General features: G+C 40.3%; 1 protein-coding gene across 5 annotated transcripts in view; it reads right to left on the reverse strand.

Moving 5' to 3' along the window:
- Positions 1 to 25,826, reverse strand: part of DYNC1I1 (dynein cytoplasmic 1 intermediate chain 1) — a 314,344-nt gene that overhangs the window by 279,694 nt on the left and 8,824 nt on the right. For all 5 annotated transcript variants that reach the window (XM_058725021.1, XM_058725023.1, XM_058725020.1 and 2 more), the window contains exon 2: positions 2,549 to 2,665. In XM_058725021.1, the coding sequence (XP_058581004.1) occupies positions 2,549 to 2,656 (108 nt within the window). In that variant the 5' untranslated portion in view covers positions 2,657 to 2,665. The remainder of the gene's footprint in view (positions 1 to 2,548; positions 2,666 to 25,826) is intronic.

Below are 25,826 nucleotides of genomic sequence, written 5' to 3' on the forward strand. Positions count from 1 at the left end.
CCGGTCGGACCTTTCGAATCAAAACCTTTGAGATGGAGAGTGAGGGCTCTGTACTGCCACGGGAGCCCATGGAGCAAGGTCAGGATATGACAGGCTTAACTCTGTGGAAACAAGGAAACTAAGACCGTTGCTTTAATTCCAGGCCCAGAAAATACAGAGCCCAGGTGTACCACATTCCCTACCACCTGCCACTGGCAACCTCCTAGGGCTCCATCTGCTGTGTAACGGGCCAAATCTCCATCGGGCAAAGCTGCCGGGTACAAAAACAGAAAGGATGGCCTGTTTCGATCAGCCTTGTTTGCCTGCAATTCCCCGCGCGCCCCCCACCCCACCTCCATGGGTGAAGTGACAAAGACAAGGCAGACAGCATAATTTGGAACCGGATTTCCCATACCACATCACATTTTGTAGTAATCCTATGAAATCCAAGTTGAATGTTAGAATGTCAGTTTAAAAGGAAACTGGTTATTAGTAAAGGATAACAGGTGCTATAAAACTATAGTAAGTGTTGACATTTGAAGGAAAGGAAGCATAATAACCTAATGCCTTTTTTGGCTTTGCCTGGAAATGAATAGCCATTCCTTGTCAACTCTCACCTCTACTTCACTCAAAGACTGCATACATAATAGCAAAGATCACCAAGAGAAAAACATTATGTGCACTGTCAAGGACAAATAAGACTGTGGCATCAATCAAAGTGTAATGGAACGGGAGAGATGTGAGCTGGCAGGAGGCTAAAACACAATTGCAATTATGTTTTACTTTGTTGGGAAATAATTGTTACAAATCTGTTACCTTGGTCTCCCACCCTTATAGTATGAAACAGAGCCTATCTAGATTGTAAGGCATCAAAAGACATTTTCTTTTTCCTTACAGAAAGACTCCAAGTATGGGACAGCTCTGGTTTCTAAACACACGAGTATATCACACATAAAGTTTCCTTCTCAGAAAACTATTCCAAACCACCTTTGGCATCTGGTTTCTGTACAAGATGTGGGCTATTTCTACATGACCGCAACAAATTGGAGAATTAAAAATAAATTATTTGTTGGATTGAGCTAGGAGAAGAAAACATGACATGACAGCAACGCACTGAACTGGGAATCCAGAGCCCTGGATTCTGGGTGTGGCAGACAGAAAGTGATATTTCATCTCTGGGTTTCTGCTACTTTGTGGGCATAACGAGGGGTGTCAGTAGAAAGCCTCTAAAATCTCTTCTAGTTTCAAAATGTCATAATTCTATGTCCATGGAGCAGAGTCTACTACCATACTACCTACCCTCTCCCCAAGAGGGGGACATACTGCTTTCCCTCTATCAGACCTAGGATCCTTGTTTATGCTGAAAAACACACATCCCTTAGGAAACCATGGAGATCCATTGGCATCATTTTTCTATTGTTCTCCTAAAATGTTCTGGCTAGTAGTTTGTGTGTGTGTGTGTGTGTGTGTGTGTGTGTGTGTGTGTGTGTTTTAATGTTTGCTTATTTTTGAGAGAAAGAGCTTGCAAGCAGGGGAGGGGCAGAGAGAGAGGGACACAGAGGATCCAAAGCAGGCTCCGCACTGTCAGCACAGAGCCTAATGCGAGGCTCGAACTCACGAACTGTGTGATCATGACCAGAGCTGAAGTCAGACATTCAACCAACTGAGCCAGCCAGGCACCCCAGGCTAGTAGTTTTGCAAAATTTTTTTCTTAAAACTAACATATATTGGGGCTCCTGGATTGTTCAGTCGGTTGAGTGTCCGACCCTTGATTTTGGCTCAATTCATGATCCCACAGCCTGTAGGATCAAGACCCTCATCAGGCTCCATGCTGAGCATGGAGCTTGCTTAAGATTCTTTCTCTTGGGGTCCCTGGGTGTCTCAGTGAGTTGGGCATCCAACTTTGGCTCTGGTCATGATCTCTCAGTTCATGAGTTTGAGCCCTGCATCGGGCTCTGTGCTGACAGCTCAGAGCCTGGAGCCTGTTTTGGGTCTGAATCTCCCTTTTTCTCTCTGCCCTTCCCCCACTCATGCACGAGCATGCTCTCTTGCTCTCTCTCTCTCTCAAAACTAGACTAAAAAAAAAAGATTCCCTCTAAAATATAAATAAATACATAAATAAATACATAAATAAATACTTTTTAAGAGCCCTAACACATATTAAACACTTACCAGAGCCTGGGTACTACCAAGTGCTTTACAAGATTAACTCTTTTAATTCTCACAACCCCACAAAAATATATATATTAGTATTCCTATTTTAAGGATAGGAAACCAAGATACAGAAAGGTTAAGAAATTTCTAACAATAGAGATTTCACGGACCACTTTCAGGTGCTATTCAAGTCTAAGGTGAACCTGGGGCTTGGAGACCTCTGGAGCATAGGTGGTGCTTGGCCAGGACACAGCAGGTGACAATGATCTCGTTACTCTGTGTATGCAGATACCCGTTCATTTTATTCAGAGATCCTAGAAGGATTCTTCTAGAGCATCCTCTTAATCATTTGACCAGTCCCTTAGAATCAAGTGATTTCCTTTTTCCCTGCAACACCCCAATACCCAGTATTTACCTCTTTCTTTTTCCTCTCTTCTTCCTTCCGTTTCTTCTCTTCTCTTATCTGTGCTAAGCGCTGTTTTTTGCGCTCTAGCTCAGCTTTTAAGTCACTTTTGTCAGACATGTTGGTTTCCTTGGAGGAAAAGAAAAAAATGTGAATATATAAAAATAACTTTTCTGTATTATCATTGCAAAAATCATTCAAAAGCTTGAAAATGTGACTTTTTTACCACAACAGGTTGTATTACGTAGCCTATGTCGAAGAATCAAAGAAACAAATGAAGTTAGATCTGGTCTCACGCTATATAAATATCTTCCTTTTTATGTATTCATAAATATTTGAAGAAATACAATGGTATAATCTGTTCTGGTCTGAAGAATAATAGCAACTTCAGAATAAGCAAGACACTTTCTATGCAAGTTTCTTAACAAATAAACAACAAATAAATAAATAAATAAATAAATAAATAAGAGAATCAAAAAAGAACTTTCACCATGACTTCCAATTTAGACGATAATGCACCAATTCATCCCCACACTGAGGAAAGAATATAGGCTGTCATAAACCCTTAGAGATGTGCCCTGCTCAAATTTCTATGGACTCAGTAAACATTCCTCCACTGAGCCTGGGCACATAGATTTCATTTTGCCTAGCATTATATGCATCAGGGAAGACAGCCACTAAAGACCTAACATGTTAATCTTCTTTTTCTGTAAAACTCCTCCCAAACTGTCACAATTAATTTTGTCTCCAGTACAATCCTATCTCTATAAAACGTTCATCTACATACTGAACACAATAGTGCTTATCCTGGCACTTTCCCTTTCCAAAGCAAAAGATGTCTATGAACACATGAAATAGTAGGTAACACCACGGCAAGTTCTTGGGAAAATTTATCTGAATGAAATTTAATTTCCACGTTAGTGGGGATGGTGATGCCAATGGTGATGATGCCAGAAATATTTGCAAATACAATGAGTTCGGAGAATACTGTCACCAGTTACCAATGATTAAATTTGCCTGTTTCATGCTCTCAATTGGAAACTAAGAAAATGGAAACACTGAGAAATGAAGAACCCCCCTCTGACCCAAATTCCAAAAATAAAGCAAAAAAACAAAAAAAAATCCAAAATGTCATGAATATTAATTTACATATTATTTATATGCAGCTATGATGAATATATAATGAATCCCTAAGTAGATGACAGAGGAATGAAAGGCAAAAAAGAAGCAAAGAATACAAAAGAATGAAATATCCTCAAACTTCCTGTCACTGCCTTTAGAAGGTAATCAAGAAGCTGCAGTTACCCTAAGACACACTTCCCCAAAAATACTCATAGTTGGAAAATGCACTTTACTGTACATATTCCTTCTTGTTCATGGTGTAATGGCAAAAAATTGTGAAATAATAGCAATAAAAATCACAATAATTAATCCTTGTAATCAATTCATGAACATACCCTATCTTCATTTTTCAACAAATATCATCGAATAATTAATCTTTGCCAGGCATGGTCTAAGGCATCAGAGTACAAAGATGAGGAAAATCAGATTCTCCCCTTCAAAGAGTGCATAACTGCACTTCGTAGGCATGTGGGATGGCTGGAGATGTTCTCTGAGATACTGGCCTGTGGGTTTCTGAGTGCCAAACATTTATTTGTTATCACATTTAATCATAACAATCCAAGGAGACCAGTGTTGTTATTAATACCTTGCTTGCATTTCAGATAATGGAGGCTCAGCAAGACCTAAGAACGCATAGTCAGTACATGGCAGTGGCTAAATTCAAGCGTGCCCATGCTCTGAACTACTCCACTCTGCTAACCCCAACGTACAAGTTAGGCAGAATGCAGAGCAAAAGAATAATTAACATCTACTAGAATGAGCAAGCATATGCTTTGAGGAGGAGAGGAAATGTAAGGTGGATATCAAATGAGGTCAGAAACTAGCAAAGAAGGGAAGATACCGATATGCAAAGACCTATAGAATGGGAACCAGCAGGCTAAGAGATGTGAATGAATCCAAGCCAAGAAATATAAACTTTAGTTGGTAAGAATGTATTTGTGGCGGCAACAGGTAAAGCCTTTGGAAGACAGAAGAGTTCCATTTGGTATAATGAGAGATGGGAAATCACAGCAGCTTTTTGAAGGGGAAAGTGACCAAGTAAAAATGGAATCTGCTTAAGCCTACTCTTGTCCCTGCCTGGAAAACAGATAGGAGCAGAAACTAGAAATCCAGCAAGCTGCCTAGAGGCTGGTGATCTACCTGGATCGATTGCACCTGCATGAGGATGGTGGGTGGATGTAGAGACCGAGTGTAAGGAATGTGGGCAGATGAAAGCATGCTAAGAAGGAAGAAGTAACTCTTGATAGCCTTTAGATATGGAAGCAAAAGAGAAAGACTCAGACAATTCAACTTTGAGAAAGCAAGGAGGATAGCAGCGAAGCTGGAAAGAGAAGGCAGGAAAGAAATAATGAAAAAACTTGTAGTATGTTGTGATTTGGGTGTCAATGGGATTTCTGGGCAGAAAGAATGCATAGATACTATAGATGGGATGAGAAGCTGGATGGGGACCGGAGCTGTGGAACAGAATTCTGAGTCATCCACCTACGAAATTTAAAGCTGAATCACAAATTCAAAGTCCTACAGGAGCCAGGCAGATAACATGAGGACACAAAGCAGTGATTAAGACCAGGCAGAGAGGAAATAACCCGCCTGAAGAAGAAAGCTCTATCCAGCTCCATGGTTGACATGGAAAAATATGAATCAAAGCAGTTAGATCTTCTGATTTCTTTTTAAGAGAAACCATGGAACTGACAAAAATCGGGTTTATCACTAAAATATCATTTGCCAATAATTTTCAACACCAGTGGGCAAAATTCCTGGCAGGAGAAAATACGACCCTAATTCCAGAAGCCATCTGTGAAATTACATATACTCTTCCTTCTCCCACGGGGACCAATCAGATTTATGTTTTTGACATTTTTTTGGCCTTCAGAAATGAAATGTCCAATCAAAAAGATCACTATTAAAGCAATAATTATGTCATTCTGAACACAGCCAGTGGAAACTACTTAGAATTTTCTCCCACACATTTCCCCAGTTGCAATTGGACTTCTTCTAGTCCACCGAAAGGGCCTGCCACAAATTCAGCTATATACTATGGTCATTAAGGAGCAAACTATGTAATAAGAATATCCTATATTTGTTGTGATTTTCTGGTTGACCGTCATTCATGAGCAGGAAGTAAGGTGTATATTTAAAACATTTCTGCAAAAAGCAAAGTTCTTCTTACAACTGATAAACATGTCTGACCATGCTGGTAATTTAAGTTGGTGTTACCAGCTGCACAGCCAATATTTTTAAAATAAACAACAAAAACGCCAACGGAACTTTTAAAAAGTATTAGGTAGTGGTGTTTCAAGTAACACACTTTTTAAAGGTCGTAGAGACACAATGGCAAAAGATAGCTATAGAGTATCTTCCACTTACTGATTTTTTGGATCTACTCCAAAATAGACATTTTGCACCAACACCAAGTAGAATAAGAAATCTCAAGAGAACACCTCATAAAGGGTTTGGGAAGTATACATTAGAGTAAATGAATGGCCCTTTACACACAGTAAAAAGGCTGCAATCGTGGCACTAAATGCAGTGTCAGCACTAAACTCCCCAGGCTTTCCCGGGGGGCTTGCCACTCCGACTCACTAAATCTCCCTGCACATCAAGCAAAGCAAATTGAGGAGCAAAGCATGGGGGACATGAGTTATAGAGCTTCCTGTGGCTAATGTAGGTCATTGCAAAGGCAATTCTGATGCTCTCAGTTTAAGAAAATAAGAGTCAGAGCTACCCGCTGCTAATTATTGCTCACCTACTTCACACACACACACACACACACACACACACACAAAGCTGGTCTCTTTCATTTAAAAATTAAAAAAGGGGTCAGGAGAGAACTCACACCCACCTCTGGGTGTAAGTCTGTTCATCAACCTACTCTGCCACCAACCAGCCAACTACAGTTTATCTCTCCCTTGTCTTAGGAACAATTACAGCTCAGCCTCACCCACTCCATCCATTCCAGGGTCAGATGATGTACTTTTATGATTCCTGCTCAGCTCTCCTCAGAGTCCCATATTCCAAATTTGTTTTCTGTTGGTGACATTCCTCTTACCCACACTCTCTTACAACCTACCTTCACTTACCCAACTCTCACTTTTTACCTCCTCCCACCCTGGCATCTTAGCCCATGCTCTCCTACAAATTCTCCAGATTTACTACTGCTGAATACAACCCCACTTCATCTCTTTTCTTTCTTTTCTTGTCCCTCAAGTTACTCACCCCTCAACAAGAGATATCCAAAAGTTCAAATCAGCTACTCCATGTCCTCTGGGCTCCATACACTAATCCCCAACACTTATTATTATTTTTTTTTCAAATTTCAGTTCTCTACTTCTGATTCCCCTCCTTTTTTTTTAAAAGCAGAACATTATTATATTTCAACACACAACTTCTGTACAACCAAAATTAAAACATCACAGTAAGATGTTGGAGACAAAACACGGCATTTCATTTACAATGCATGGCGAATGGTTAACATTCCTTAGTCATAAATAATCTCTTACAAACCAGTAACAAAGATACTAATATTCCAAGGGAAATGAAAAAAAAAAACACAGAGGAAAATGAAATAACAAATGACTATTAAGGTTTAAGGACATATGAGATAATTGAACTGAACAATAACAGAATAAAAGCAATTTCTTTGTAGTATCACATTGACCAAGATTAAAACATTGACATCTAATGTTTGCACAGTTTTAGAAAAAAAAACAAAAAAAAACACTGGGAGACAAGATTGATGAGGACAGTCTATACAATTGGGGGAAAATCTCTACTTTTGACTCAAAATATAAATTTTGGATATGATTAATTCCAATGAAGTGGATATACTAGGACTATTTCAACAAATTATTTGGAGAAATTCAAAATAATTTACATATAAGCATGTTCACTGCACAGAAAATTTGTAGCTAATGGATTTCTCTTTTTATCCCTGGTTCAACCTTTATTCCCTTGCTTCACTATAACTCATCTCCACCCATCCTCCCAAATGTCTCAGTTCTTATAACTTTTGCTTCAGTCCATCTCTGAGCCCCGTAAAAGGCCATTTGATCTCAGTTAAATGAATCAATATAAGAAAAGAACTTAGAATCATGCCTAACAAATATTAAACACCCAAGAAAATTGTTTTTCCTCTTCCTCCTCTTCCTTCTCTACTTCTTCCTTTCCTTCTCTTCCCCTTTTTATATTATTATTATTATTATAATCATCATCATTATTATTATCATTACTATTACTATTACTGTTTTCTACCATGCCAACCTTTTCCCCCATCACTAAGTCCACCTTAATTCAATAACCAAAGTCATCATTCAAAGTTCACTGCAATCATTTAAAAAATATTACAGTGAGAAATACATTAAAGGTATATAGCACGTTACTGATTTAGTAGCAATATAATCAGAGTAAGAAAACCCAATCTGTGATCCAAGAGAGTCTAAGGCACTTCAGAGCAAATAGAAGGAGCTTCTCAATCTAATGGATTATAAAATGGAAGTTATGTGGTTAAAGAGATGTTACTCAAATAAAAATATTGTAAAAAATTAAATGCAGTCATTTAATTTAGTAATAGTAAAATTCTTCTCAATTTTTCAGTTGAACACAGGAATTACATATCAAGCTGTCCCAAGTAGACATCCTCCCGTATCTCACCCACTTCGCCCAGAGGATGGAGAGGCACGTGGAGAAATGGTTTCTTCTCTAACGAAGAAGTTAGTTGCAGGGAGGGTTAATCCTGCCATTCCATTATAGAAATGGCTCATGATCCTAAGTCTCAATGGAGGAAGAAATGGGGAGAGAAAAGAAGGAGGAAAATGTGTGAGAGAAAAACATGGACACTGAGGAAGGAAGAAACAACACAAGTCATTTTCACACTGGCCCTTGTCTTTCCAGTTAACTTTGCATTTCCTTCACACTTCTTAAGTCCACACACATCCATAAAGAAAAGAAAGTTTTCAGTGTTTCTTGAATGCAATGAGACCTATAGCCTACATTTTCATTTTTGCATGTACCATCATGGGATGGTCGGGTCCTGTTTAGAACCAAGTATCTAACAGAGGAGAAGCAAAGGGTTTAGCTCTGTTTACACAGCTGCCAAGTAATAGACTCTCCCAAGGCTCAGCGTTTGAACAATATAGACTTCTATTTCCTTTTGGTTGTCTACATTGGCAGCAGTTTGAGATTCCATTTCTAATGCTGGCATATGCAAATGTATTTTTAAGCTTAAAGTCAGAATCCTAGGAGGTTTAAATCATTGCCCAGCTGTGGCCAGACTCATTGAAAAAAATATCCAGAAACAAGTTCTCTTTTTCTGCCTGAAAACAATTGCTCTTGTCAGCTCTTTACTATGAGCTATTGAACTTTTCATCTGCCACTAGGTATGCATAAGAAATTTGATCTTTCCCAACCTTGTTTCACCTGCCTGGCTTTTCATAAAATGCAGCTGACTTCTCCCAACTGGATAGGTGGACAAGGGATGATACAGACCACAACCATTTGTCCATTTATACAGTGATATCTTGCCTTCTATAAAAGGAGGGTTATAGAAGTCTCAAGAGGGATTTGGCTGGTGAAAGACATGAGAGGGTTATTTGCTAAATTTTTACAGCCAACAGGACAATGTGAAAACAAAACTTTTTTTTTTCAGTTAATATTCTTTTTATTATGTAATGTGAGCTTGGTCGCAACAAGGTACACCTCTTCATCAGGAGTTAAGTCTAGAATATTTTCTGAGACTTGTTCCCTCATCCAGGTTGGGTTTTTTTGTTTTTTGTTTTTTGGTTTTTTTGGAATTTATTGTCAAATTGGTTTCCATACAACACTCAGTGCTCATCCCAAAAGGTGCCCTCCTCAATATCCATCACCCACCCTCCCCTCCCTCCCACCTCCCATCAACCCTCAGTTTGTTCTCAGACAAAACTTTTAATAAAATCCATCTCATAGTCGGAAGTTGCCCGGGTCTGGTCTACTCATACTGTTAGATGAGCAGTTTTTAAACGTTTTGCTTTCAGCATCCCTTGATACTCTTAGTTCTCAGTGACCCCAAAGAGCCTTTGTTTATGTGGGTTACATCTATCAACATTAACCATGTTAAAAATTAAAACCGATAAAACTTTAAATATCTAATAATTCATTTTAAAATAACTATAAACTTGTTACTAATATAAAATTTTTATGGAAAAAATAGCCATACTTCCCAAGGCCAAAAAACAAATAGTAAGAAGAGTGCAATTCCTTTACATTTTCACTTATTTCTTTAATATTTAGCTTAATAGAAGTCAACTGGATTCTTACAGCTGCGTCTGCTTCCAGTCTGTTGTGATATGCTATTTTAATTGTGAAGAAAATCTGGTCTCACATAAATATGTATTCCAAAAAGGAAGAGTATTTAAATAGCCTTTTAAGGTAATTGTGGACATTCTTCGATATTACACCAAAATTCAACAGATGTCAGTTTCCTAATGTTCTGTTGCAATGTAATTATGAAATGACATCAATTGATGAGCTTTTTGCACTCTTTTTGCACATTAAAATCTATTGGTCTATCTTAAACTTTGAATGAACCTTTGACCCATGTATGATTTTATAACATTATGTACTGGTTATCTAGAAAATTATTTAGAAAAGTATGCAGACTTCTCAAATGTTGATACATGTCACTCTCCAATATCCAAAAATCAAACTTGGTAATATCACTACCAAATTCTTAGGAAAACTCTTTAGGTATGGTAAAGCTGATATAAATTTTCCAAAATTCTGATTTTTGCTGCAAATCTTAAATTTTGTCATTAGCAGCAAATATTGTCAATTCTGACAAGATCATGCCACTCTCATTGATTTTTGAGAAAATTTCTGCCAAAAACCCAACTCTGAATAATCCTAGTTTGTCTGTGAATTGTACTTTCAAGTAAAAAACAAAAACAAAAACAGTGTTTCATGAAAAAAGGCAGGTAGTTTGGCTCACAACTCAAACTACTGCACAAATCCTATCTCGAGACAACCACCGAACTTTGGTAGGCAGCAAAAGTGCCTTATGTGTTCCCATTTGTCACACAGTAAAGACATGTGCTCAAGGGTAGAGATTTAACATAACATTTTTTTTTTCTGCTTCATGAAGGACATTCTTAAGTGAAACAAGGTTGGTTGGTTGGTTGGTTGGTTGGTTGGTTGGTTGGTTGGTTGGTTTAAACTGCAAGTGTGTGGCAGTGAAGGTTTATGCCAGTACTGGTCTAGTTTGGTGCCACTGTCTCAATTCCTGCTAAGTATCAGCAGTGTCACCCACCATTGCTTTCACACCATCACTGCAAATGCCAATCTGGTGAAAAAGAAAATAAAAATAACATTTTGTGAAAATTGTCTTGACCTTACAGGTTTCTGAAAACATCTTAGGATCCCCAGGGATCCTCAGACCATGCTGTGCCTTACCTGCTTCTTATAAGGTGGAGTTGATTCTAAAGCCTATAGAGACTGAACGAAATTTTGCTGTTGATATAAATAACCTAAACAGAAGGGTTTGAGTTCTTTCTTCTGCAGAAAAGAAAAAGTGAAAGACACAATAGTAGAATCACTGAGAACAGAATATTTCAGATTAGAGTCAAGCAACTATAATGATTTGGAAATACCTGGAAGATCTGAGACCTGTGGATATAGCATACGGAAAAGTGGAATTACAGAAAGAGTAAGGTCTTGAAGGAAAGATTCCATAAAACTATATGTGAAAGACTTGCTTAAACCAGAAAATAGGTAAGGAAGAAAAACTGAGATGACTTCTCTCACTGCTCATTCTCCTTCTCCCCTCACTACACACACACAAAAATTAATGGAGCTCACTCAGCCTCGCTATGAAGTAAACTAAACTAGTGGCTAATAAAATGCAGACTTCTATGTTGTGAAAAAAGTGTTTAATTCTTTTCTTCTTTTAATTTTGCCATTTTAATAATTGCAATTATACATGTTTGTTTCAAGACAAGAACATCAAACATTATACAATCCAGTACCAATACTTTACCCATAAATAGGGAAAGCGAGATGCAGAAATCTAAGCTCACCACCATTAAACGGACAAGTCAGAACTGGAAACACCAGATCTCCTTATTCTTGAATACTTTCGCCAAATAATGCTTCCTTTTCAGTGTTTACTTAAGATTTTACTTATTTGAATCAAAAGGAAGAGTTTCTTAAACAAAAGGCTTTTATGGTGGATCTTGATCTGTTTATATCCAGTCCAATCTTGTGGTCGCTCTCTACCACCACCTGGTGGCAGAAAGTGTAAATTGCATGGGAGAGCTGACAACAGGAGAAAAGGCTTCACCGTTGAAATTGCCAAACACACCACCGCAGCCAATACTGGGTAGTTCAAGACTCCAAGAGTTTCATCCACAGACGAAAGATCTATTTATGTCAGTAGAGAACTACTGTTTTTGAGGAGGGGAAAAATTTTAGTCCATGAGTCTATGGACTCATCTATGTTGATTTTTCTGGGGTCCTCTTAATTTTACTCACACTGGGTTAATTCTTGACTAGGAAATCAAGCGATACTGCTAAATTAAGCCTTTCATATCTCTCTTGCTGGATTTGTGAGCTATATTTAAGATTGTTGTGTCTGCATATCATCTCTAGTCCCGCTTGCACTGTTTCATGATTCTGAGCTACCCAAGTCGTACTGCTAAAGCTGTAAATCAAGCATTGGCAATTGCAGCACATTAAACAGAAGAGACTCTCAAGCACTCAGCACAGAAGCCCATTATGCTAGAGAGAAAAATCAATCCATAGGGTATCTGCCCTCTCATCTAGTTAACAGAGTAGAGATGAGAGCCCTTAGAAAGTAAAGGCTTCAAAAGCCGTTGTCATCTTTGCCAGAAAGTTCTGGAAAATTTTGAGTTATTTCTGACCCCAACAGTGCATCCCACCAATTTAGAGACTCAACAAGCTTCTCTTTGTTAAAAGAATTGTTCCTCAATTAAGGGAATCAGTCATTCGTATCTTAGAGTATCTTAGAGGAACTATCAGACAATATCAAGAGTCCTTAGGAAATGAGCATCTCAAGTAGCATCCTTGAAAGAGTATAAAACTGAAGATGGAACAGTTTGGACAATGAGAGGGCAGTATTTTGGCTCTGTGGCCCTAAGAATTAGGACAGAAAAGGAACCAGAAAATAGAAGAAAGGAGACAAGAGCCCTCTGGGGAATAATACCACAAGGGAAACTAGAACAAATTAAGAAGTGAGACCTTGAACAAAGAATCCTATAGAAGTACCTAACCTCAGGTCAAAATAGATGGGAACAATGCACCACCTGCCCAGGCCACATATCAGGTAAAGAAGCCAAGTAAATAAGGGTTCCATCACTATATATAATATGAGATCACGTATCTGGGCTCCTGGAAGTTCAAAAGCACTTCAGAGCAAACAAAAAGGAGCTTCTCTACCTAAACAGGCACTCTAGAGGAGTATGTGAAAAAGGGTGACTTCTCCACAGACCATGATGCACAGTGGCTCCTCAGCCTTATATTGCACACCTAATGGACATCCAATAAATACCTGCTGTCATATAAATGGTTAAAGATGGCCCCTATGTTATTCACTTATTGACATTATGCTAGGATCATCAGTTCAAAGCCCTCTAGCACCAAACACAAATTCTTACACATTCAGTTGCTTTATTTATTTATTTATTTTTATTTTTTTTTAATGTTTTATTATTTATTTTTGAGACAGAGAGAGACAGAGCATGAACGGGGGAGGGTCAGAGAGAGAGGGAGACACAGAATCTGAAGCAGGCTCTAGGCTCTGAGCCGTCAGCACAGAGCCCGACGCGGGGCTCGAACTCACAGACCATGAGATCATGACCTGAGCCGAAGTCGGACACTCAACCGACTGAGCCACCCAGGCGCCCCCACATTCAGTTGCTTTAAAAACAACTCAGATAAGCTTGTATTAGCCATTTAGACCCCACCTGCTTTACATATCCCACAAAACTACACCCAATACTTGCCAGCTATAGATAAAACAACCCCCAGAGACTCCCACCTGGCTATGGAACAGCATCACCTAGTGGGTGGTGGTGCCAACCTGCAGTGTCCGGGTCTCCTGCTGTGCAGGATGTCCCTTCTCATGCAATACTATCCAAGTACCACCCACTAAAATGCGTTGTGCAATGCTGCCACCTCATGGTCCTGTCTTTCCCTTGATCAGCCCTGAAATCCTCAAACTCACCACAAAGCCACAGCCAATTTTCACCGTGCCTTCCAAATTCATCACCTAATATTTCCAAACCTGCCCTTGCCTACCCATGTCCATTCATGCTGCCCAATACCAGTCTTCACCTGGCTCATCTGACAACCACGATGCTCTTCTAACTGATCTTCCTGTCTCCGTGCTAACCTTACTCCCTGATGACTTCCACATCCTCCACACTGCATAGGGTGATCTTCCTGTCACTCAAGTCCAATGAGCTCACTCCCTTACCTAAAACACTTCGACGACTTCCTTCTAGATGCAAAACATGTCCCAACTCCTTACCATGTGCAGAAAATGCCCTTTTTGCCCATTCCTCTCTCCATATATCCCTCTACTTCCTAGTTCACACTATCCTGTATCGAGCTGTTTCCTTCCTCTGTACCTTTGCAAATTCCAGAAATGCTCTTCCCGTCGTTCATTACCTGGTGATTCCTATTCATCTTTCTCAGCTCAATCACATTCCCTCTAGAAAGGCCTCCTAGGGCTTTAAGGCTGGGCCAACCACTCCGCCATGAGCACCCAGTACATGGTCTGCTGGAGCATGTGCCTCCCTGCCTATGTTCTGTTTGTGTGATTCTCTCCTCCTGTTACATCGAAAGCTCCATGAAGGGAAGGGCCATGTCTCGTCTATCTCCATACTTCTGGTGCCTGGCAATGAGTGTTCCTGAACTGCTAAATAACCATTAGACAGGAATGAGAAATCTGTGATTTCACTATCAGGAATTTCCTGATTGTCAATAAATTGTGTCAGTGCATTATGCTTTTAAATCACCGAACTCAGAAGTTCTTCCTTATAACGCAACCAAATTCTAGTCCCATGGAAAGGGGGTGGGAATTGATTTTTCACCCACTAGTACAAATGTGCAACCAACACATGATTGTAATGTTGCCTAATCCACTGAACTATCTTTTCCTAAATCACTACCATTATATGCCCATTGATGTAAGTTTTTCCTGTCTGGTTTACAATTTGAATCTCAGGTGTCTGACTCTAGAAGGATTATTTAGCAAAATCCATTCTATTTATAATTGGCAGCCTCTATTATTTATCTTAACCAACAAATTCAAAAAATCTGGAATCTATTGCTTAGAATACCTTGAGGATAAATAGTCATACTGACTGTTGAGCATTCTTTTTTAAAGTGATGTAAAAATATCAGTGCTCTAGAACAGAGCCATATATTGTACTAGAAGCTGTTTCTCTGAGTTGCAAAGATGGTCAGTGAGCATGTCTAAAAATAAACAACTCTCAAGTAACCTGTGAGGCTGATCTTTAAAATAATTGACAACAAGCAAATCTTCAGACATGACCAGCTTTGGCTTTGACTCTGCTGTCTCCATAAAAGTGCCAGATTTTCCACGCAGCAAAGTTAAATCAGCACTGGCCAGTCGGCCTCCCTAAAATGGGCACTCTAGCCTGATAGAAAACACTGGTAAGTTCAAGCCACCCAGATGTTCTTGCACCTTACAAATAAGGGCAAATTTAAACTATCATACCAAAAGAAATACAATCAGGATATATTAATAAAAATAAGGGGAAGAAGAGTTTTAATGCTTAAATCATGAAGTCAGAGTAGATTTTCTCAAAGTAACTCAACAATATAAACGTTCGGAAAGTCAATCTGTTTTAATCTTCTAAAAATACAAGCTATTAAGGTATCTCGACCTCTTAAAACCAATTAATTCAATACTCTCCCAAATTAACTACGAAATACTGGTGAATTTGTAATTAAGCCTGCCTAATTTTAAAAACCATCGATCCCTGCTGATGTTATGTCGAGCAGAGGAACACTCCTCAGAAGAAGGACTCAAATCAACACCTCTGACATGTGCAAAGCCAGGATACCCTAGTGTCTGGAGCATGTGCTCTTAACTGCTGCATATGCCTGTGCTTTTAGGTTTTCCTCATCCTCCCTTGCTCCACTCTACTGGCCTTAGCATCTCTACTGGTTCATTCTTTCTCCTTTGTGTTCTTTCCTTGCTGAAGCCACCCACTTTATGTCAGCAGATTTTCTTCTCATGTTTGTTCTACAGGCGATAAAGAGTAAGAAAGCTGAGAAAAACACAAAGCTACTAAAGATCCCACAAATCCGTGTAGTCAGTGGTACTACTGTGCTCACAGGACGCAGGGAGAAGGTTCCTCGGAGAGGGTGACATAACAAAGTGTCACAAAGGAAGATGAGACCTGAGGACAGCAGAAGAGCAGTGTTTCCCAGGCAGAGGGAAGCAGAGACAAAGAAGGAGAGGTAGAAACAAGAATGGCCAGTCTGTGGGACAAGTAATTTGATATGGATGGAACACTGAATACAAAAGGTAGAGGAAATTGAGGGTGGAAATGCAGCCAGATAGCAGATCCCAAAGGTTGAGTGACCAGCACCCCAGTTTGCCAGGAAGTGAGGGGGTTCTCTGAATGCAAGACCTGCAGTGCTAAAACCAGGAACCCCCAGGCAAACCTGGACAAGTTGGTCACCCTACAGCCAAAGGGCTGCTATGCCATCCTTTCGGGAAGTCTGAACTTCTCTGAGGCAACAGGGAAACATGGAAGGATTTGAACAAGTACAAGACCAGGTATTTCATTCCTAGCTTGCAATACACACTACAAGAGCCTTTTTAGACATGGGTTGCAACTCACTGGTGAGTTACAAAATCAAGTCAGCTGGCAGGTGCAGGGAGCAGTTTTACATGGTAAGGGAAACTACTGTTTCATCGAACTTGTTTTGACATACATATACCCACTTTTAGGTCTGAATATTATTTATTATTGTTAGTTGCAGTTAAAGGCATTTGAGATATATTGAACTACATCAATTTTAAAAATGGCAGATTTTAAATTATAAAGTAGTCTCTACCTTTGTCCATTCTCAGCCAACATTTAGCATGACAGGACACCCATAGATCATGATGATATTTGTACAGGACACTCGAGTACGCAGAGAAAGCTGTTCACCATCACAAGAGACTGACTTGGGCTCTGCCTATCCTGAGAGCCAAGAGATTAATATCCAAGTACACATGGAACCTGTAGTCCATTTGCAGAGCACGGGTGGGAAAGCCTACCATAGAATGACCAAAGCAAGCTCAGCTCTATTTGTTTAAATCTACCAGAGAAAGAAAGTGGAAAAAAAAAAAAAAATCTATCCCTGGATACTTCAAGGCACAAGCACATCAAGACAAATATACTTAGAAAGATTAACTCGCTTTTCCAGTTACCCATGAATGTCCATAAGAGTGTGGAAAATCAATACTGCCAGAAATGCAGGACCATGACATATTTCCTGCAGACGTGTCAGCATAAATGCTGAATGACCATAGGATTTGGGAGTTTGCTATTTGTCCCATCAGCACAACTTTTATATTCCTTTTAGAAAGCAAATACCCATCTGAAAAGCTTAGCTGCAAAATCCCAAGCCTGGCCCTGCACACAGCATTCTGTATGTGAAGACAGAACTTGGTGGTATGAGGCAGTCAGTGTTCACAACAGATTTCTCAACCAGTCCTAAAAGGCTTAAACCTTTCTGATATTCATGTGTATTTTTTACTTCAAGACTTAAAAAAAAATTTTAGCTAGAGTCACTTTCAACCATCTGTCTCTTTGAGTGAAAATAGGATGCAGGCTTGTATGTATTGGCTTTTGAAGAAAACCAATTTGGCAGAAAGAATTAAAGAGAAAGAAGAATTATATCTCAATTTTCAAGACCACACTAAGGCATAACAAAATATCCAATGTAAGTAGTAACTTACAGGGACACAACTATCTCCTTTTCTACCCATTAAGCTGTCCCCAATCCTGACCATTCTTGATTGAACATCACTCAGATTAGATCTGTGTCACCCGGTCTTAGCCTTGGGAAGTGGCAGAGTTGAGACATATGAGTGACTGTCCCAATTTGAGTAGCATTACATGTGATGGGAGATGATGATAGCAGGTACACTCCAAGAATTTGGAAATAATGGAAATATGGCTTGATCACTGTCTGAGAGTTCAACTGGAGTTTATCTTAAAACACAGGACATCACCCAAGTTAGAACCATAATGACAGTACCAAAACATCACAGCTAGGGATGGCAAAATGTAATGGAGAACCACCACATAATTAGTAGTGAACAACAATAAAAACTGTTATAATTAAAGGAAAATGTATTCAGGGGCGCCTGGGTGGCGCAGTCGGTTAAGCGTCCGACTTCAGCCAGGTCACGATCTCGCGGTCTGTGAGTTCGAGCCCCGCGTCAGGCTCTGGGCTGATGGCTCGGAGCCTGGAGCCTGTTTCCGATTCTGTGTCTCCCTCTCTCTCTGCCCCTCCCCCGTTCATGCTCTGTCTCTCTCTGTCCCAAAAATAAATTAAAAAAAAAAAAAAAAACGTTGAAAAAAAAAAAATTAAAGGAAAATGTATTTGAAATAATAGGAAAATAGGTGTGATTTTTTTTTCAGGTTTTCCGTAGTATGTCCAGGGAAAAGGACATGCTTCTCTGGTCGGTTGACATAATTGCTTCTGTGCATCCATCAGGAGGCTCAGTACAGTTGTATCAGGACACCATCTTGAAACATCAGCTATGACAACTGCTCCCCATGCTCTGGTTCCATGTACATCCAACCTTCAGTCTTCCACACTTCAGTGCAACTCCTCAGTCAGCCTTCCAGTTAACTCAGGCCAAACACCTTGGAGCCATCCTTCATATCTCTGTCAAATCCCATATCCGAACCATCAGCAAATGATTCAAGCTCTACTTTCCAAACCCTTCCAGAATCAGCCTGATTTCACCACCTCCCCTGCCATCACCCTGTCCAAAGCACCAACATCTCTCATCCCTATTATTGAAAAAGCCTCTGAAATGGTCTCCTACCTCCTACCCTTGCTCCCTCTGCCTTGCAGTGTATTCTCAGCTACAACAGTAATTCTTCAAAACACACGCCAAATCATGTCACTTCCTTGAATAAAGCTAGCCAATGGCTCCCATGTCAGCGTAAAAGCCAAAGTCCTACAACACTCTCCATGGCCCGACATGAACCAGCCTCATTACTTTTCAGATCTCATTTCCAGAGAGGTTGTCGCTATTCCTCAAATACATCAGGTACACTCCCACCTCAGGGACTTCACATTTGCTAGTTCCTCTGCCTGATACTAAAGTCTCTGAACAACTGGCTTCTTCAAAATATAAGTCAAATTTCACCTTCTTGAGGCCTTACTTGATGACCCTCTTCAAAAGAGTAAACTATTCCCCTCATTGCACCTGAATTCTCAAGTCTTTTCTACTGTCTTATTTTTCTTCACTATGTGTATTACCACCTAACATATTCTATACCACAGTTAATTAAGTATCCTTCATTGTTTGTGCCTTCCCCCAGAATTTAAGTTCCAATGAAGGCAGAGATTTTGTCTGTATTGTTCACTGATGTATTGCCAATACTTAGAATAGTGACAGGTAGAGAGTTCATAATAAATATTTGTTGAATGAAGGAACAAAATTGGCTTCGAAAATGTGTCTGCTTGAGCTCCTTGCTCTCTTCCCAGCCTCATTCTCTGTAAAGTGTCAAAGCTCCATTGGCTTTGAGATTCTCCTAGGTTTGCTCAGCACGCTCCTTCTCAACCCTTTTGCCATGATCCGGTGACTTTAATTGCCATATGATTGCCACACCTAGAGTCTGCCTCCCTTCCCAGTTCTTTTGAATGTATTACATGATTGGGTCCCTGGACCAAGCATCCAGGATTACCCTTAATACTCTTTGGCTAGTACTGTCCCAACCATGCCCAGGTTGGGTACCAAGGACCTAAGAACCTGAGTTCTCAGATTTCAGATCACTGACCTATAAGCGAGGGCACTGTGATCCTAACATGGGAAGTTAGGTTTCTCTTGCCAGTCATTAAGTGGACAATTTATATTTGTTGCCTAATATATAGTCTATACTTGCACTGGGTTGTGTGAATTCGTCACTAGACTGCTCAAGAATTTTGGCTACATAAGAACACTCTAATATCTAGACCCTCAGAACTAAAATTCAAGACCTGAATCCTGACTGTGTGTATAGCTGACTGCTGACTGGCCCTGATGGTGGCTCCATCTCTGCAGCTGCAGTGCAACAGCTAACTTGCAGGTAAGAGTGTTGATGCCCAAGAGTGTCGCCTGCTTGTCGTGTTCTTAGCACAGAAGCATGAACCTACATGCATATGCACATACAGCCACCTGACCCCAAAACCCTTGGCAAATCAGAGCACGTTTTCTCCCCACCTGTCTGGTCCCTGCACAGTGACCCTCTATAGGAAAAAGCGGAGGGTGGAGGGGAAGAATGGGATGGTTTTCCTGATGGAAGGAGATGTGAGAATACTTTGGTTATCTGGGCAAGGTTCCCCAGAGACAGAAGCACACTAATCAACAAAATGTTCTAATTTACTGGGGCACCTAGGTGGCTCAGTCAGTTAAGCGTCCAATTTTGGCTCAGGTCCTGATCTCGCAGTTTGAGTTCGAGCCCCGCATCTGGCTCTGTTCTGACAGCTCAGAGCCTGGAGCCTGCTTCAGATTCTGTGACTTCCTCTCTCTGCCCCTCTCCTGCGCTCTCTCTCTCTCTCTCTCTCTCTCAAAAATAAACATTAAATTTTTTTTTAAAATGTTCTAATTTACTAAGAGCCAAGAAGTCCAAGTAGCTGGCTCCTGGATGCTAAATGTATCTTTATGTTAATGCAATTTAATGAATACTCACTGAGCCCCAGTGAAGCAAAGCACCATCCTGGATGCTGTCAGGCTTACACAAATGATTGACTTACATTTATCGCAAAAAAGCTTATTACACGTGAAGGGGAACAGAACATCTCACTCCAAAATATGCCTTTTTGGCATAAGGATTATATGAAGCGCGTTACTTTTAAGAAGCAGCAGATACAGAAGAAGCTCTAAAAACCTAGTAGAAATTACCCTTTTGTAAGAGACACTTCAATTTATAAGGAAAGTTTGCATTTGTGAGGGTTCTCCCTCTCTGCAGGAAGAAGAGGACGATTCAGTCTCTAGGAACTATTATCAGTGAAGAAAGCATGGACTTAAATCTGTATAACAAGCTTATTCTTGGTGACCTCCCATACCTGACTCCCCACCCTCAACATCTTTTGCCTTTAACTGGAAATGGTACTTAAGGTGGTGGCTTAATCCATTTTGGAGAGTTACTCAGTTTTCCAGGGTCTCTCCCATATATACAGGAGGTATACAAGTTATTACAATTGTTTTGTTTTCCTCCTGTTAATCTGTCTTTTATTAGCGGCAGAGGAGGGAGGGGGTGGGGGGAAGGTTCTCAGCCAAGAAGAACCTAGAAGCGTAGAAAGAAAATTATATTTCTTTCCCCACATATAGTAGGATCTGAAAAGGGCAGTTCCACTGCTAGGGACAGTGGGCTAAGTGTGTAATAAAGGTTTAAAGCACAAGGAGGGCATGTAGGAAGTAGAGCAGAGTGAGTGAAGGAGGGGCCATGAGAACCAGACAGGGAAACATGGGTAGGATGTGAACTGGGGAAGCATTTCCAGAGGAAGGAGATGAGCATGAGAAAAATGACAGCCACAGGAGGTAGCAGTCTGAGCTTCGGGGAATGGCAAACAGTTTCATTCGACTATAGGCTAAGGTCAAATGGGTTCAAGGTGGCAGGGGTGCAATGAGGGACAAGCAGGAAAGGTTTGTGCTGGGTGTTACATTCTCAGGTGATAACTGAGATCAATTCTTTCTGCTCTTTGGTCCTGCCTCCCTTCAGAATCAAGTTATCTATTTTAAAACCTGCAAGGGTCTTGGAAAAAAAATCAAACATTTCCATGTGAAGCCAATCCAATCTATTCAAATGTGTTAAGCAATGCAAACAACTAGAATTAACACTTCCCTTCCATATCACACCTTTACTGTATATGATGAAAAAGTGAGAAATCAAGTGCTCAAAATAGATACTTTAGCATTTGTGATAAGCTCTTTGCATAAGATAAGCATTAGGGTGGGGACTCTACCCCGCCCCCAACCCCAGTAGGCTCCTAGTTTGCTTTTCTTCTTGCTGTAAAAAGAAAATGGTAGTTGGGGATTTCTGTCATATGCCTTTGAAATGATATATTTTCTAGCCTCTGCTGCTAGCAGGATAGAGCCAATCCTGAATATTATCAGGGCACATTAAGAGATTACTCAATGAACAAATACATGAACAAATGAAAGAGTGAGCCCTCAACTGCAAGATCATGTGGCCAGTTTGGAATGAAGCTAGATGCAAACATTTTGTGTTTGTTTTTAATGGTTGTCATAAGCTGTTAAATTTCCTTCCACCCGCCCTGACACTGCTATGGCATTCCCAGTGTCTGGCAGGAGTTTAAGGAATGTTTAACTGAATGAAAGAATGAATGATTGAATGTTACAACTTGAACAATTCCATGGGGAAGAAAGTAGACACGGATTGTCACATTTATTTTTCCAGTTTGGCATCTGCCCTCTTATTTATGCTGCCCCAAGTGAATGGCAAAACCTGGGCAGAGATAAGAGTGATGCAAAGCTCTCTCTAGTACATAAAATCACAGGTTCTTAAATCCGGAGAAAAAATAACATGGAGATTACTAAATCCAGGTCTGGCCTCTCATTGGTAGAATAATCTCTTCACAGAAAATCCTCACTTCCTGGTGACATGCTTGAACTCTCACTACCATAAAGGTAGCCCAGTCTTTTTTTCTTTTCTTTTTTTTTTTTTTTAACTTGAGTCAATCAAAGGTTCTGCATTATATTGATATGAACTTTCCTTTTCCCTGGAAGTTTGGGCTAGAGAGGTGTCCCTCATACTTACTTGCCAAAAATAGAGTCCTCGTGCCCACTTTCACCTGCTTACAACCCACAGGCTCTCTGCAGCATCCAGTCAAGTTCATTCACACTGTACTAAAGGAGTGGTGGGGGAAGGGAAGACAAAAAAAAAAAAAAAACCCACAGAGGAGAGAAAAGGTGTACATCTGCCAAGATGAGCCACACAACCTCCTCTCCATCACAACCAGCTTCTAGCTCTTTAAACCTTTACCTGTGGTATGAGTCTTGAGCTCCTGCACCTTTTAATTTTCTGGACTCAAACACACAGAATGCTTGCATGATTTAGCCACAATGGATTTGTATCACAGTAGATTTTAATTTTACATCGCTTTGAAATGCTGGGGATAGAAGGAGGGGGGCTAGGAAATGTGTCCTCAGTAGACCTGAATTCCAAGATAAGAATGGAAGCCAACTTGATACTCTAAACAACAGTCTCTAGACTAAGGTTGCCTCACAAGCCAGGGAAAATGCAGGCTGACCCTTATGTTGTACTCACCCAGAGCCCAGCACTGCTCTGTTGGGCATAGACAAAAATGTTCAGGGCGCCTGGGTGGCGCAGTCGGTTAAGCGTCCGACTTCAGCCAGGTCACGATCTCGCGGTCCGTGAGTTCGAGCCCCGCGTCAGGCTCTGGGCTGATGGCTCGGAGCCTGGAGCCTGTTTCCGGTTCTGTGTCTCCCTCTCTCTCTGCCCCTCCCCCGTTCATGCTATGTCTCTCTCTGTCCCAAAAATAAATAAAAAACGTTGAAAAAAAAAAAAAATTAAAAAAAAAAAAAAAAAGTTCAATAGGATCCTGATTCAGAAGGCAAGGCTTCCAGAATCCTAAGTATTACCAAGCCCACATTCATTTGGGGCCCAGAGACCCAACGGATGACACATTCAGGAAGTCAAATGTTTGTACTGAACACATCAAAATGATCCAGGGGAAAAAAATTTAAATCATATAAGAAATGGAAAATTAAGTAGGATTTATTCTTTCAGACTCACCACAATATTAGGAAGTGGCACTATTATTATCACTCCTGTTTAATAGATGGAGAAAATGAGATACAGGGAGGCCAAATAACTTGTCAAGGTCACACAGATAGTAATGGGCAATGCGGGGATTTGAACTCCAGCTACAGAGGCCAGGATCTCATACTGCCTCTTGACCACTGTTGTGATTTGTTTTGGGATCAGATCAGATCAGACCCAAGAACAAAAAATAAAGATGAAGATAAAATATTAATGATTTTGCCTAGTTGACATTGGTGTCTGGTGAGCTTGAAAATTCAAAGAAGTGATTATTCAAAGAAGTGATTAGTTATTAATCACTTCCTTTCTTTGAACTTTGTTATTCCTCTATTAGGTATTTACCATGTTTTATCTCATGTGAGGTATGTGGTAACACATATCCACATGTTATATATATTAAACTTTTCTAATTTTCCCTGATTAGACATCAGACCCATAGTCCCTAAGGTCTATACCTTGTTCATTTTCATGCACCCACAAAGCATTCGGTCGTACTCATTATTCATTATTAGTAAAATCTAGATTTGGAAGCTCACTAATTCCAGGATGCTGTTATTACTCATGAGGCTAAAATCATTCTAATGAATTTCATACTCTATAAGAGCATTCTTTCAGGTACAACTAAAGTTGAATACTGAAACCACCACATGTGGGTTGCATGTCAGTGAGCTTCCTAGGGATGCCTTTTAGAAACTGTGGTTAGCAGCAGGAATAGGCAGAACCCAGGGAAGTTCACCCCTTTAATAGTCATTTAGGTTAATCACAAAAATTCCTGTTCCCCCACTCTGAAACTCTACCTAACAACTCCTTGGTAGCCAGGCAGGGCCATCTGATTTGCTTCAGTCAGTGACCATGTATGAGATTGGGGCAATATATACCAAGATGAAGCCTCTCTCAGCATGGGTCTCTGAGTGGGTCTGGTGAACGGGGCCCCTTGTTGGCTCACACCTGACATGTAACATGAGCAAGAAAAATCTTCTGTTGGGTTACTCTGCTGATGCTTGGTGGTTGTTTGTTACTGCATTTTGATGCAACCTAACCCGATAAATACACTCCTGTGGCCCAAATCCACTCCAATGATCCAGCATTCTCATTGCTCTCCACCTTTGGATTTAGTGTTGGTAACTGCAAGTACCCCCTTTTTATCATCCCCACCTGCACTTCGCTATGGAATGCCCACTGAGAGAGTGTGCCAAGGATTCTCTCCTTGACCAAATGGTAGTCAGTCTCCTCCAAGCTCTTTTTTAACTTGGCCTCAATCACTTGGCATGCTTTCAAGAGTCCCATTTTAGCAAAAGTCCTGCTAAGTCAGTTTAGCCAGAATCCTCCACCCTCAATATCTGATCACCAATATCAAACTGATATCTGATGAAGTTCCTCATCCCCTACCATCTTCCAAGTGGTGTCTGATCACCTCGCCTGCCTTCAGCAAGAATCCTGTTAGGTTGGCTTATCCTGATTCCACTCCCCTTACCCTGGATGTTTCCTTTTAGTAAATTTCCATCTACTGACCCCCACCCTGCTCCTTGGCTATAAATCCCACTTTTCCTTAGTGTATTCAGAGTTGATCCCAATCTCTCTCCCCTACTGCAAACCTCCAGTGCAGGGGTCTAGACATCTATCAGAATAGTCCCCCTGAAAAAAAGCCTGCCTTACCATTTCTTTAACAAGTGTATGAATAACTTTTTCTTTAACAGGCATAAAGACTAAGAAAGCACTAATTGTCATTATTAACCACACGGTCACCAGAACATGTGTCCCGGTTAAAGCAACTTTCATTCTGAATCTTCCCCCAGAGAGTTTAGAAAATACTCTTTCCGTGTGCTGCCCAGATGTACCTGTCCAGGGTTGGGGAAGGCAGAGGTGGTATTGACAATGTTAAGAGGTGATCTTTCCAATTCCCTGGCTTATCCCCAAAGCAAAGTTCTGCCCATTTTACTCAGGTAAATGGCTCTGCCTGGGCAGAATGTACTAGGGAAAGGGAACATTTGAAGAAAGTATTTTCCTTTTCCCCTACAACTGTTTTGTAACCTGACTTTTCCATCTATTTTAAACTAAAACCTACAACTTGTTGTTCTTTCAATTTTAGCTATTCATACTTTTTATTTTTAAAACAAGGAGTT

Source organism: Neofelis nebulosa, chromosome 4, assembly GCF_028018385.1.
Source record: "Neofelis nebulosa isolate mNeoNeb1 chromosome 4, mNeoNeb1.pri, whole genome shotgun sequence".
NCBI lineage: Eukaryota > Metazoa > Chordata > Mammalia > Carnivora > Felidae > Neofelis > Neofelis nebulosa.